At 38.9% G+C, this 15,154-nt stretch overlaps 1 protein-coding gene across 5 annotated transcripts in view; it reads left to right on the top strand.

The window, feature by feature from the left end:
* The window catches only part of MAP3K20 (mitogen-activated protein kinase kinase kinase 20), a 90,013-nt gene that overhangs the window by 54,823 nt on the left and 20,036 nt on the right, over positions 1–15,154 (top strand). For 3 of the 5 annotated variants that reach the window (XM_014880149.2, XM_014880150.2, XM_088168027.1), the window contains 5 exons: positions 1,662–1,797; positions 12,455–12,499; positions 13,410–13,440; positions 13,560–13,699; positions 14,861–14,923. In XM_014880149.2, the coding sequence (XP_014735635.1) occupies positions 1,662–1,797; positions 12,455–12,499; positions 13,410–13,440; positions 13,560–13,699; positions 14,861–14,923 (415 nt within the window). Of the gene's footprint in view, positions 1–1,661; positions 1,798–6,020; positions 6,457–12,454; positions 12,500–13,409; positions 13,441–13,559; positions 13,700–14,860; positions 14,924–15,154 lie in introns of those variants that run through there. The other 2 variants (XM_014880152.2, XM_088168028.1) reach the window with 1 other exon arrangement.

The following is a 15,154-nucleotide window of genomic DNA, read 5'->3' as shown; positions in this document are numbered from 1 at the left end:
GCCTAAATATGATAGAGAATTTTTCTTGAAATCTGAAGCATGGTAATTATGAGGGGTGTTTGTTCTGACCACCACATAGAACAGCTCACTCAGCAGGACTCAAGTATGATAAATGCCTTTGCCCCCAGGTGGCTGATTTCTGCAGTAGAATTAAGCATGGTAGCAAAGTTTGCAGTAGGATTTGCTGGTTATTCTAGCTCTGAATCCTTTCACTGTACTTTGTAAGCAATGCTCTCTGACAGGGATACTTTATCAAAATGAGAAATCCATAAAATGTGAATTATTTCTATTATTTGATTTGCTTAAATAGACTCTTTGGGTGTGCCATTTTCCCACACTGAGAGGCTGAACTCTTTTAGTGGAGAAGAGTTTAATCATTTCATGCCAGGACAGGAGATTTACAGAAACAAGTATTCTCTTTCTCCACCCCAAATAGAGATGACAGCTAGCTCTGTTAGTCCTTCTACTTTCTTTTTGAAAACATCAGAAGAAGCATATTTTGTTCACATTGTATTAAGACAAGAAAATTAGTGTGGAAGTTGGAGCAGAATATTTGGCCTTGCAGAGTCCAAATAGCTATCTTTGGAGCTCTCTTTGAGATCTCTTGTCTTAGGAGCTCACTTTTTCAAGGAGAAAAACAAAACACTGTGATTGACTTCCCACAACTATCAGGATACAGGTGGCAGGCAATGCACAGTCTCCCAAACAGTCACAGAAATGTTAAATGCAAGTACAACCTCTGATACCAATTGGAAATATTTCTTTGGTTCCCCCACAAGCAAAATATATGTCAGAATCTGGTGACAGAAGTGTTGTTCACCTTCTGTGTATTTGTGTAGTGTAGAACTTGTTAAACTCCTTTCCAAGAGCAGTTCAGTTCATGTGTTTAAAATATACTGTCCATCAGAAAGTATGTCAAAGGAAACTACCTTGTTACAGGAGGTATGTGCAGTGGAACCAAATAAAGGTGGTATCTGCAACTTTCTTAGAGTATTGCTTTCATTTCCTGCTCTTTCTACTTTTTATAATTATGCCTGAGTGGTGAGAAGGGGAGAAAAGTAAATCACATCCTTTTCACAATTGTTCCAAACTTGAGAAGCTTGTATTTGTAACCATTTGCAGGGTTGGCTCGTATCACAGTTTGTATTTTTGCTCATGTATATTCACCTAACAAAACAGGACGGCAAGTGGGGAAAACACTCCCCCACAAAATGCTTCTGTGCATTTTGAGTGTCAGTCCAAATACTGTTTATAGTCAAGTTATAAACCCAGACAGATGGGCTTCTTGGACTGCCTGCATTGTGTTGCTAATGCTTGTCCCACTACCAGTTCTTAATGCAGTTTCTTTATGGATCAGATCATGTTTCATGATGTTGGGGGAAAAGAAGGGATTTTCATTTTAAAAATGTTTTTGTTATATGGTATTTTACTCTTTTAAATGTTATTTTTCTTCAACTGAAGGTATTATAGTTGTTCTGAAGTATAAACATTACCACTCGTTCCTAAAGCTGTGAAAGACTTTGCATTTGGTAATTAAATGAACTGCTTGAGTTAGTATTGTACTTTTCAGCCTTTCACATTTAATTAACATTCAAGTGGGAATTATGAACAATTTATATCTGTCAGGAAAAGACAAGACGTAACAAATTGTCTCCGTGCAGATGTGAAATTGAGGCAACCTTAGAGAGACTAAAGAAACTGGAGCGTGATCTGAGCTTTAAAGAGCAGGAACTAAAGGAACGGGAGAGACGTTTGAAGATGTGGGAGCAGAAGTTAACTGAACAATCAAATACTCCTGTAAGTAGACAATAATTCAACCTTTCATCTTGTGTCAGAAGTATTTGGAGCTTTGTCTATGTAAATCTCAAGACATACCAAAGAAGTAGTGCTCCTGTTTTCAGTTGTTCCTTCTGGCCAATTTTATTGCATGACACCAGATAACAGTTTCTTTTTTAATTTCACCTAATACATTAGATACCACATATTACTGGTAGTTCATATTGTGACATAGGCACTTTTAAGTAGTGTCCCATTGTTTTATTTAGAATTCTCAGCTTTAAAAGTTGTTTACATTCAGTAAATTATTTTTTCAACTAGGAAGTTGTTGACTTTATAGAATGCAGGATTTGGTCTTAAATGTAAGAATCACTTCTATCTTCCAGAAGGCATGTCGTGAAGCTTACACAGATTTTTTTTTGATTCTGTTATTTTTCTTTGAGAAGAAACAAATTCCCATTCTGTGAAAAGGGGGTCAAAATTTGATGTATTAATTTAAGGTTTTGTTGATAATTATAGTTAACATAACTTTGGCTGGCCAGTTACCAGCCAGTAGAATTCCCACATTTCTGTTAGTAAATTGAACAAAAAACCTTCCTTGCATTATCTTGAATTTCTTAATGAAATACTGTGCTCTTAACCACTGATTGGCAGAGGGAGGACCACAGGGTTAGTGCATGGCGAGACATATTACAACAGAGTTGTTAAAAAAAGTACTGTGATACCTACTTCTTTTTAGAGCACTAGCTAAAATAAATGCCAAATTGAGATTGCAGTAGCGTTATGATTTTTCTTATGCACAATTTTATCCTACTTCTAACCTTGATTCCAGCCAGACCCATTTACATATGACTTGTTTTTAAGGCATAGCTTATTGCTGTTCTTTGAATGAAGTTGCATTTATGTTCCAGCTGCGAACATGCAGTAATGAAATCACGGAGGATAAATGTTTTCCTGTGTGCAGATTCTGTATGTTCTCAGTAGATATCTGTATGCCTGCTTTAGCACTTGCAAGATTCCGGTAACTGAGCTGTGGGCCATCCTCTATCCTGAGCACAGCATGAGACACAGCCTTAATGAGCAAACCTTTTCACCAGCAAGGCCCTAGGGTTTTTTATGCTGTACTTGCTTATGACTTGTACTTTTCACTTAGAGCTGGCATTGCTGCAAGAATAAAGCATTGTGCTAAGGCCTATTGTGCTAAGCATGAACTGTCTTTCTGCATAGCATTAACCCAACTCTCCTATTGCATTTAAATGTAATTTCTTCTGATAGAGAAATACAGGTTTGTTTTTTCCATACATCTTAAATGAACTGTTAACACAGAACATATCTTTTGAAAAGCCCTTTTATTGGAAAAAAAATTGACATACTGGGAAAAAAAAAAAAGGGCTTGTTCAAGGAGGATTTTTTTCGTAGCACTGGTTACACATACAACTATATTGTAAATTCGTAGCTGTAAATCATTTGCAGAATATCTTTGGCATTCTGTTTGCAAACTGTAACCCTTGGGAGTCAAGCATCTGTCTCCCTCCATTAGTTCAGACGGTGTCTGCTCAGCAGCATGAAACTAGAGGGTTACAACAGGGAGCTGCAGTGGTTGACTTTAAACTACCTTGACTATAAAAGCAGGAGTAAAGATATGGCAACCAGACACATCTTAGGGTTCCCACTAGGCATAAACCTGATTCTTAGCCAACACTGGGCCTCATTGTGTCTTAGCTGGTAGTCTTGTCCCTGCTCTGTGTTCTGCAGTCACCTCTTCACTTGGATCTGCGGCAAAGACCAGAGGCCAACAGTGATGTGCAGGAGTAGAAACTTAAACCAAGTGACAGGAGACCAGCTAAGCTGTCTCTGCCACTTGATTCTCCAGTGTTGTAGGGTTGGTAGAAGCTTCATCCTTCATGGTAGGTAACTATGAGTGGCAGGCTGCTCTTGCTCCAAAGGGTAAAGTGTAGCTTCACAAATATCAGCATGAGGGAAGGATGAGGCCAGTATTTAGAAAAGCTTCTGTGCATTTCTCCCTGCTCTTGTTTTCATCCTATTTCTGCTGCATCTTACACAAGACACCTTTGAGTCTGATCTCTGCACATCTTTGTGCACATCTCCAAGAGACTCTAGCACAAGGGAATCTGGAGCATTTTGGTGGAGTAAAATATATCCACAGCTGCCATGAAATGGGAGACTTCTCTTGAAAGAAGATTTGAATTTACAAGTATGTAGCTAAGATGAACATCTTATTTAGAGGAAGACAGTGAGCAATGCATGAAATCCATATATCACTTGTGATGCCCTGTACCTGCAGGTTGTCATTTAAGAACCACGGAATTTAGAGAGATTGGTGGATCCCAATCGTTTCTAAGGGTTTCTTCTGATAGTCATCATATGCAGTGTGTCACTATAAGGCCTATCCTGTCCCAGCAAACTATTTAAATTCTCCAGATAATGAGATGGCAAAATATGGAAGAAGTAAAGTCATTATAACTTGCAAAATGAGCCATTCACAGCTTACCCACTCTCAGACATTGAACAGTCAATGACCCAGAAAGGTGTTTTAGTGGAAAGCTGATTTGCAGCTTTGTTGATTTTTGTAGAGAATTCTTCCCATATGTCAGGGGATGCTCTTCTGTGGATCTAAAATGACTGTAACTACCTGGGAATAAAGTGTGTGTGCTGTGTACTAGGTCTTGTTTTTAAAATATTCCTTCTTTTTATCAGGAAGAGCTTTTGGTAATCCTTGATCCAACTAGCATGCTGTTGATGGTGTAACTGGGGGTTTTTGTACAGCCAGGTGTACAGAAGCTTAGCTGCAGGTTCTTTCATCACATAGCGATAGGATGTATGAAAAGTACTTAGGGCACCCCATCATCCCAACTTCTTAGTTTTATTTTGGTTTCTTAAACCCTGATCACTAACTTTACTTAACCACAATGCAAATAGTAAGTCTATGTAAGTAGGGAAAGCTCAAGTGAAACAGAAGACAGATACTGTCTTTTTTAAAGATAGAAAATTAGTCAGTGTAAATGGTTTTACCAAGAAATGGGCACTCTTTGAGCAACCCTGGCTGTGAAGCCTCTCGTGTTACATACCGGGGCATCACCACAACCACCCCTCTAACTTGTTGTGCTCAACTGCCATTGACTCTTCAGTCAGTTTTCTGATTATGTTAAAATAGATATGAGAACCCATGAATTTTGGGCAGGTAGTTTTACAAATGCTTTGAAAAGAAAGGCTAGTGCAGATGTTTATGCACAGCTCCTCTACTGTTGTTTTAGTAGTGTCTCAGTTTGACACCCCCAAGACAAGAAGGTAGTTTAATTTAGGGTGAAACTCCTGAGTTTTTATTCCCTGTGAAGCATAGACAGACATGTCACAGAGGTTAGTAGCCTGGCCACTCTGAAGAGGCATTAATCACTAACCTGAAGAGAGCATATTTCATTTGTTACTACAAGCAGACTGGGTCAGGAGAATGCCACTGTCTGTAGGTGAAGATTAGCAGAAATTTAATATGATGTACATCCAATTGACAGATGTCTCTTGATACCACTAAAGAAAAAAAAAAGGCAAAAAAAGAAAAAAAAAAGCTGAAGAAACTGACAAGCTGACCCACAGCACCCCTCTTCCCCTGCCTGCTTGTCCCTGGGATGGCTTCTGAATGTGTAGTGCTGGTGCAGGCTGGAGGCCAATTCTGTCCTTTGCATTGGTGAGAGACTCATTTCTGATTGTGGCTGTTGCAGGGTGACCCTTTCCCTCCTTTTGAGCATATACTCAAAACCAGTCTGCTGCTGCTTTTATTTCTGATATTTAGGGGCTGCTGCTTCTGCATCAAACTGCAGAGCTTGTTTGGATTCTCTGGTCTTAACCTGATATATTCTTCAATCCTGAAAGGTTGAATTAAGCAACTCCAATTGCCTTGGAACCAGTGCACCTGGTTGGGAAATGTCATATTCTGTTTTGTGCTGTACAAAATGAAGGATTGAAGAGTTTTGAACCTTCTTTTGTCATGAAAGCTCTGTTGCTTATGGTTCTTGCCATGCCACTCAGTGATTTTGCACTTTGGTTTAAGAACAATGACCCCAGAAGGACTCTATCTGTTTTAATGAATTCTTACTTGACCTCCGTGTTAAGATTCACTAATCGTATGCTTTCTGTTGATTGCTGACTAATCTGGTGGTGTCTTTTTCCTCGATTTTTAAATTGGTTCTAACTTTCACTTTTGCTCTGTCCTTTCCTCCTTTAAATAGTTTTTCTTACCTCTTGCTGCAAGAATGTCTCAGGAGTCTTACTTTGAATCTAAAACAGAGGAGTCAAACAGTGCAGAGATGTCATGTCAGATCACAGCAACAAGTAACGGGGAGGTAGCTGGCATGAACCAAAGTCTGAAGGCCTTGATGATGACGGGCTTTGGGGATATCTTCTCTCTGAACCAAGCAGGATCTGTCCTGCATTCTGGAATGCAGATAAACATGCAAGCCAAAAAGAATTCTTCTAAAACCACCTCTATGAGAAAAGGGAAGAAAATCAACATGGCTTTGGGTTTCAGTGAATTCGACTGGTCAGATGACGATGATGATGATGATGATTTTGATGATACAGATGATAGCAGCGAATGAAATAAGTTGTAGAATTAACCCTGAAATCGTTTTAGCAAAATAAAACAATAAAGTTTTAGAACAAGAATCCTGTCAGTTTGGTCTGTTTAAATCCTGTAAAAGAACAGAATACAAAAAACCAACAAAAAATATATTTACCAGGCTGAGCATATTTGTATGTAGAAAGATATGTTTTTGTTTCTATTGTGCTGACTTATTTCTGCTTTGATGAAATTTGGAACTAAACTTTCCAAACTAATTGAGATTATTATTATTTTATGATTATATCTGTAATTCCTAGTGCCTGATTACAGAAACTATGGCTTGGTAAATTTAAGATCTGGAAACACTGGGAGAAACTTCAATGCCATTAATGTACTTCAAATTTTTCTTTTATGTTTTTGTCATTTCCCTTACCCCTTTAATTGTCAGTCATATGCATATGCTTGTACTTCCAAATTTGCTATTCTATACATCCATTCTTTCTTACTGTTGTAGTGAAGGGGTTTGCTGTGTTTCTAATTTACAGCCTTTTTCAAGGCAGCATTGTGGGAAGTCACAAATAGGTTTCTAGGAAGAGAGAAGCTGGGGGGGGAAGGGAGAGGTTAGTTAAATATATAGTTTAAAAACTGAATAGCAGCAGAACCCAGATAATCCCTATTAGCAGATGATTTGTATAAATGTTCTTTTTTTCCTCCCTCACGTGTATGTGCATGTGTATATAATTCACTCTCGCAAAGTAAACTGCAATCAGACCTCTGCATCTATTATCAGATATTGTGATCTAGAAGCTAATTTTCAGTTATGTTGATGTGAATCCATGAAGCCTCATTAACTTTGATGGACTTATTCTTGTACCTGAGAGCAAAAATCGGTGTTTGTAAATTTTGATTCTGTTGTATCTGCTAAACAGTGTGTGCCTTCCTTAGGAAAGAACAAAGAGAAGCCACTGTGACATTTCAGCTTGGGCCCTACTATTGTGGGTTATATGAAACTCTCCATAGTAGAATCTGGCAGTAATGTCAGGAATATTTACTAGTCTATACATAACTATTTTTTGCAGCTACATTACTTTTAAAGTATTGTCACTGCTGTTACAGCTTACCATAAAACTCAGTGTGCAACAATCTGCTGCAATAATTGCCTGCCAGGCACTTACATTGAGAGCAGTGAGGATGTTTCTCCTGATGACCCCTTTAGTGGTGATGCAGAAGGAGGGAGGGAAACCATTGCGAACACAGATGCAGGTTAGAAAGGAAGATGTTGTAAAATATTTGCCAAGGAAGAAGGGCAGCATTTCAAAAGAAAAATGTTACTGTGTAGTTCTGCAGTAGTGGGAATAAGCCATCAAAATTCCATTCTCAATTACTGGAAGGGTTTCTTTTATAAAACTTCTGTTTTTGAGTGGCTTCTTTAATTATAAGCTTGCCTGTTACACAGCTCTAACCTACATATTATGGTGTTTCATGGATAGCTTAGAGAAAAATGGATGCATTAGATAACAGCAGGCCTGAAATCATGACCTGTTCACTCAACAAAACAAAGTGGGCACCTCTTTGGGTTGTGAGAAAGAATTGTTTTATCCTTAAGTGTCAGCACTGGTCTGGTCACCTGCAAGGCACAAGTGCTGCATTTCAAGCTGGCCTGCTCCATTCTTTTTGCACAGGATTAGACCTGCCTAAGATGTGTGCTTCCTGCAGGATGTCATTTAACCTTCTTCCAAACACTCCCAGATCTATTGACTTGAACCTAACCCTCTTGTATTTGGAAGCTTTTCTCATTATGAAATTATAATTTAAATGATGCAGTAACTGTTCAAAGTATCCCAAGGAGAAACTTCTTTGGCTCAGGTGAGGATGGCTTCTTAGGTCCATCAAAGCAGCCTTATTTTAGGGAGAAAAAGGGCCTTGGAAGGGCAGATAATGAAATGGAAATAAGATCAAATAGCCTTTTCCAGTGTAGATTTGTACTATTTTTGTAAGTCTATGTCTGCTAACACCTACAGCAATGATACTATCTTTGTAACTGCCACTTTGCACTCAGCAAAATTTGATGGATTTGTGTAATGTAATGTGTGCACTTTAGGTCTTAAGATGTGTATCATTGTGCATAAATTAGTGTACCACATAAACAGTGCAGGGTTGTAGAACTGAAAATAAAATTTGGTTCAGTACATTTTGACTTCAAAAACCCCCAAAAATTGATAGCATTGATATTTTGCACTTTTTTGGTGTTTGACAATCTTGGAGCACTTAATGCACATTTCTGTTTGTGTGGGTTTTAACTGAATTTGTAAATTCACTCCTTAATCTTTACAGAAATAAAAATAGTTTTTAAGTAGTGTGACACAGATTTTCATAGTTGCAACATCACAAGGTTTAAGTCTGTCTTCAGCGTTGTGTGCTTACCCAGGGGTGTAACTTATATCAGCAAATATCATCTGAATGTGGTAATGTGCTTGTAGTAATTTCTACTATCTACTTGTTCCAGTATTTTTTAATGAAGCAAGATAGATTTTTTCCCCTTCACCTTTATTCCGCATGTTGTTTCTCAAAGCAAATTAAACTATATTAAGGGAAAATTTAAGCTCTTCTAAAACTACCCCATGCATTTAAAGTAGCAAAGGTGACCTCTGAATTGTAGATAAGGTGATAATGTGACAAACTCTTCCGATACAGTTGAGATAGTGTTATACTTAGGATATTGGCTGTGCTTGCTAAAAAAACAGTGGTATTAATTGCATTTTTACTTTCCTGTGATGAGTTTCACACCAGGTGTCTCCAGTTTAGAAGCCAGTTATCATATGTGAGAATCAAGCTGTTGTTTCTGCCTCTGAAATGCTTCTCACTGGATAAAGGTGTTGAAAATGGCTCTGGTGGGCAGATATGGTGGTTGGAGGAGGTCAGAGTATTTAATCTTCCACACTTGATTTTGCTCTGTGTGTATCCCAGTCCATCTTCTACCTGTCACCAGGTTATACAACAGTCCACAGCCACATAGTGTGTGAAAGCTTATGTGAAAGCATTAGCCAAACCCAGAAGGCATTTCTCTGGCTGCTCTGGGCCAAAGCCAGAACAAACCACTAAAAGCCTTTCTGTGCCTTGTACACCTCTCAGTTCACTAGACCCTGCCAGGCCTTTTGGGTTCCCAGTTTTCTCTGTCTTCCATAAAGCCTGAAGGTATTTCCAGTAAAATAATATCACTGCATTTGATGGAGGGGAAAGGCAAAATCCACGCCTGAACTTGGCGTTTTTATCAGGCTGCTGTACTGCAGACATTAACTTAGGTGGGTAAGTGGCCTCAGAGAAGAATGGGGAGGATCGAATTTTTGGCTTGCTTAATGGTCAGCTGGGACCAAGACAGGATGTCCAACTCCCAACTCCCTTTCTTTTTCTTCAGCAGTGGTGAAAAAAATGGAAATGCGACTTAATGAAGGAAAACTTTTGATCTAGTAATTTTTGTGACAATGACATCACTACTTTCTTGGAGTAGCAAGTGCCTTAAGGTACGATGTGTAGGTGTGCTGCATTGCCAGCCATTGTGTGCTCCCTGACGTGGAGCTTGTCCCCTCTGGACGGGAAGGGCTTTCTGGAGGTGAGGTCTGGCATGGCCTCTTGTCATAGTCATGTTCATGGCTTGTCATTTGCTTATCATTCCAGAGGTTTTCTTAGATGTTGATTCCCTTTCCTTCTGGGTTTTAAAATGTTTATTCTGAGTTAAATATCTGATGCAGTAATGATGGGTATTGCTCTCAGCAGTAGCAATAGACCTGTAGTGTGCATATAGCTGTTAAGTACTGAGCAGTGTTACTGTGTGTCTTTAGTGCTGTACTTCCTTTATCTGTAATCAGGCAGCTTTTACAGGTTTTTAATAAGACCTCTTGACTTGACAGAGGTTTTAACTACAGTCCTAGGTAGAATGTTCAGGTAGAAAAACTAAGTTCATTTAGTAATTTTCACAGCCCTTAAAATGCACTGGTAGGAATCTGGAGGAGAGACCTTTCCCCTTTCCCCCAGGCTTCAACTTAGTGTACACTGTAAAATCTGCACAGAGATTTCTGATGTGTGAAGATTTAAAACCGTAGAACCAACAACTTTCTTCTAACATTTTATATTGTGTGCTAAATACTTATATGCCTTTGAAAGTCAGTTATAGTCCACTGCATTTCTTGCTTTTGCACTACTGAAGATGTTTTGTATTGAATAGTAGGGGTCAATGCTATTTACACTTCAGGTTTGAACTGATGGAATTCGAATAGAAAATATTTTCACAGTGTTAGAAAACTTCATTTTCCTTTCGGAAAAAGCAAAGCTGAGTGCAATGCCTATGCCAAGACTCTTGTGCTGTAAACTGAATATATCATTTGTGTGGAACATGCAGTGTTACACTTCTGTGTGGTAAAATCTTGCAGTGTCAGTTATCTTCTTTATTGCACTTGACATACCATGTCTTATTCTCACTGTGGATTCGATTTTCCAGTGTAAAACCAAAGCAAGTAAACAAAAAGAAATCCTACAATGTATTCAATTTCCTCGATTGGTGTCATGAACTTTCTTTTGGTGTGAACTTTTCCCTTGCTTCTCTTTTGTTCCAAACTTCTATTTTGCAATAAACATTTTGACAGTAAATTTTATGCATTTGTGTCACTGTGTAAAACACTGGTGTTCCAAGAGATTCCATATCGTCTGCTGGTTTAAGTCACTTGTTTGTATTACTGTGTGACATTTCTCCTTTATTCTCCCATTAAAAAAAGGAAATAATACAGAACTATTCTGCCACTGGTTATATTTAAACATGAAGGAAGCTGAAAAAACCCACTGTGCTTCTAAAAATGCATTATTGGACTTCTGCAGTTAATTTTTCAGCTGTACAAATTAATATACCAGGCTCCTACTGCAGCACCAGCCAGTTTGACTATAAGTACCCATAAAACACACAGCTCACAGCCTCCTGACGGTGTTCATGATTGCCACTTGCTCTTGCTTGTGCTTAAGTGTTGCCCCCAGCACTAGTTTTGCCCCACAGCACTCTGCCCAGGCTGTGGGTTGCTGTTAGTGTGCAGCTGGAGGTGCCGGGGTGAGGGGCTGCCTAGGGGACATCCTTGGCTTGTGGGTGGGTCTGGGGACCCTGGGGGTGGCAGGGCTCTCTGAAGGAGGTGATAAAGCCATGGGTACTCACGGGTAACAAAGCTCAGTCTGTCATAAATCACTGCTAGCTACATCAAAAGAGTTTGCCACTACATCATGATATTGAGCTTCTGGGAGACACTGACTGTCCAAATGCAGATCTACAACAATGAATACTAACCCTTTAAGCTGGATAAAAATGCCAAGAAGGTGACGCTTGGGATACCATATACTTGAATGAGTAAAATGGCAATCACTATTACAGTGATATAATCTCCCCTGTCAGTTTTCAAATCATCCCAGAATTATTTTAAATGCAGCCATTCCTCTGTGGTTTCCTAGTACTTCAAGAGCTAACACTATCTTACATCCAAAAAAAAGTATAGGAGAAGGGTGGGAAGTGCTGCACTTTTCCAGCCTTATGGAAGTGGTTACAAAGCAGTGGCAGAAACCAAGAGAGAATTATCTGTACATGGGTGGAAAGACATTCTGCAGTGGCCGGACTCCAAATTCTGTTTCCACTGCTCTCCAGTGAAAGTTTTCCTTCCTTTTGCAGAAAATACCTATAATTTGGGAGGGAGTCATGATCCCAGGATTATTTTCATTGCAGAAATCAAGTCGTATCAAAGCCATAGCAAAAGCCTTCCTGTAGTGTCAGAACCAAGAAGAGAGGCAGAATCCCTTGCCATCAGATGGTTTACTTTTGCTTCCTAGCTTGTTTTTGTTGGAGATCTGGTAATTTTATCTGCAGAGAGGGACATGATCGATTTGACACTGCCAACACACTATTGGAGCCAGTGTGAATCCAGTGGTTTAGCACATCAATATGAGTTGCAGCCTAAGTCCTGCAACTTTGCAGGGGAAAAGGAACAGGATAGTATCAGCCACCAGAGTAAAATTTGGGTGGAGGGGAGAAAAATGGTCAGATGGTTTTCTTTTCAATTCATATCTCTCACACAGTTGCTGCCCTCCTTTGATATTTGTGCATGGACCGAAGAAGATGTGGTGAGTATTTTGTGTTAATGTGGCCAGAGTAATGTTACGGGAACTCTGACAAATTACAGTGGGCGTGGTGGGAGGGAAGGCTGGATCAGAACATCTAGGTGAGATTTTACTGCTGTTTGGTGAAACTCGTGTCCCAGAAAGCCTTGAAAGTGACCAGGAGAAAATTAAGGACTTGAGTTGCCTTCATAAAACAGCCACATTCTCCAGTGTCCAGAAAACAGTGAGAGCTGGGAACTGACAGCAGCCAGGAGGGCATTCCTGGGTTCTCATTTAAGGAATGTGGAAGTGCCCAATGACCCGACCCTGGACAGGACAAGATGAGTTCAAAAGTTTTATCCCACTGTGTGCCACCTGGATGGCAACTAACTGAAAAAAGTTTGGGGCTTTTTAGGGGGCTTGGAACGTCTCTATCGTATAAAATAGTGGCATTGAGTACTTTATACCTTTTTATTCAGTTAAAAGGATAAACAAGACACATCAGTGATTTATCTCTGGTGTAGTGATGTGTCAAAATGATTTTAATGTTGTATCAAACACTCCCTTTGTGTGTTGTGCATCATGGGATTGTTTGGCTAACATTTACCAAAGGACTGTCTGGAAAGCCAGTGCAAAAACCATAAAAGCCCTGGATCCTTCACTTCAGCCCTTTTAGCACGTGACATTTCTCAGCTTCTCTTTTGGTCATTTCAGTTCTTCATGGCAATAAACTGAGAAAGGTGGCTGCAAGATGGAAGGCAGTTTGGAAAAGCTAAATAGAAGTAAAAGAATGGTGAATCTTGAGTCATTTATCCCAAAGTGAGAAATATTTTAAAATTTTGTTTTAAAAGTGATAATTACTCGTGAACTCCAAATAACTGTAATACAAGGTTTTGATAATTTGAACTTCAAGATTGATTCCTCTTTTTTGCAGTTTTTCTGGATGCAACAACTTACTAGAAAAGGTAAAAGCTATTCATACGTCATTTGATATTCACATTTATTAATTAATATACATTTGTTCACTTTCCCCCCCTCCAATCAAGTGCCATGTGGATTTCTGAATAACCTCTTTTATCTTAAGGCGATACTTCTGGTGAAATGAGTGTCTATGCTAGCTTGTTTAAGGAACATCATATCACTGGGAAACAATTGCTTCTTCTAGAAGAAGAGGATTTAAAGGACATGGGAATTGTTTCCAGAGGACACATCATCCATTTAAAGGTATTATCAGTATATATTGAATGTTGCAGTAGTGTGAGTGTTGCAGAGTCTATGAGGTTTCAGTAGCAATAGCAACAAAAAAAGTGACAGAGCTAAATAGAGAACATATTTGGTATCTAAAATAAACAGCATTATAGCTTCATATGGATCTAGAACTCAAAGCAACATGAGCATTTTATGAAGCATGAAAATGTGCTGTGGTCTTTATATACGCTTTTAGTTCTTGGTTTTCTTGTGAGCTGGATGGCAGTACTGCTCCAGATTCATCTAGGAGGGCCATTCTCCCAGCAGAAAAGCTTGGGAATCTTCAGAGGGAGTTCTCTTTAGCTGAAGAAGGAACAGATAAAAACCAGTTACTTGAACTGAAATCTCAGCTTCTCAACTTCCACATCTCATTTATTCGTAAGGTATATTTAGACTAACAAAACTCAGTTGCACAACTTTAAAGCTGATTGACACACAGGTGTCATTGTTCTTAGAACTTTGCTTTAAAACAGTGTTTTAAATATCTAATGCTTGTAATGAGTTAAGAAAATCACAGTCTGGAAAATATGATCACAACAGCAGTAATGGTATTAGTACTGTAGCCACAGGAGAGAGTTCAATTTTCTGGCAGTCAGCTTTGGAAAAGGATTCTATAAAAGCAGCATCTATAATTCTGTTGGGTCTCAATCATTTTAGATCACAATTTGATAAAGAGATACTTGTAATTGCAAGTCCTGAAAATTTAGCTTTGTAAGTCACACAGATTTATTCCCCTTTTGCTCATCAGCCATTTTTTCCATGCCCACACACCATTACTGATATATTTAATTTACATTTCCTACAGGGAAAATTATTGAAACTTAATAAAGTCAATAATGTCCAAAATGAAAGATCTCAGCTTCCTGGGTTGATTTGAGCATAAATAAAAACAACAAAAACAAGCCTTCGAACATCTCTTTCTCTGATGAAGCAGATCTGATTCTGAACACAAACCAGGGCCAATCTACCACAACAATTTCCAGAACAGGGCTGTATTTTAAACTCTTCTCACTTGCCCTAATGTATCCACAGTGGAGAACAGAGGGCACATGGGGTTGTGCTGTTTTTCATGCTAGTATTTGCAGAATGAGTTACTAAATAACTCCCATCTGGTTTTATTGATTTTTTTTTCCCTAGACTGCTATTGAGAAGTTAACCCACGACTACCTAAATCTGTTTCATTTTCCACCGTTAATTAAGGTAAGTCTCACTGTTGATATAAGATGTGCTTCTTGTGCTGGTATGAATATTTCACAGTTCTCATGTATCAGCTTTCCCCCATTCAGGGGAGGGCAAGGCTGCAGTTCCTACAGAGGGTTGTAACAAATGTGGAGCATCAACAGCAGCACTGGGTCACATCAGAACAAATAATAGGAAAATAGAAGTTGTTTTCAAGAAGGTTCTAAGTTTATATCATGGTGCTGGTAGAAT

The sequence above is a fragment of the Sturnus vulgaris genome, chromosome 7 (genome assembly GCF_052056855.1).
Source record: "Sturnus vulgaris isolate bStuVul1 chromosome 7, bStuVul1.hap1, whole genome shotgun sequence".
Taxonomy (NCBI): domain Eukaryota; kingdom Metazoa; phylum Chordata; class Aves; order Passeriformes; family Sturnidae; genus Sturnus; species Sturnus vulgaris.
Note: the sequence above shows the minus strand (reverse complement) of the source record. Positions and strands in the feature narration are given on the sequence as shown.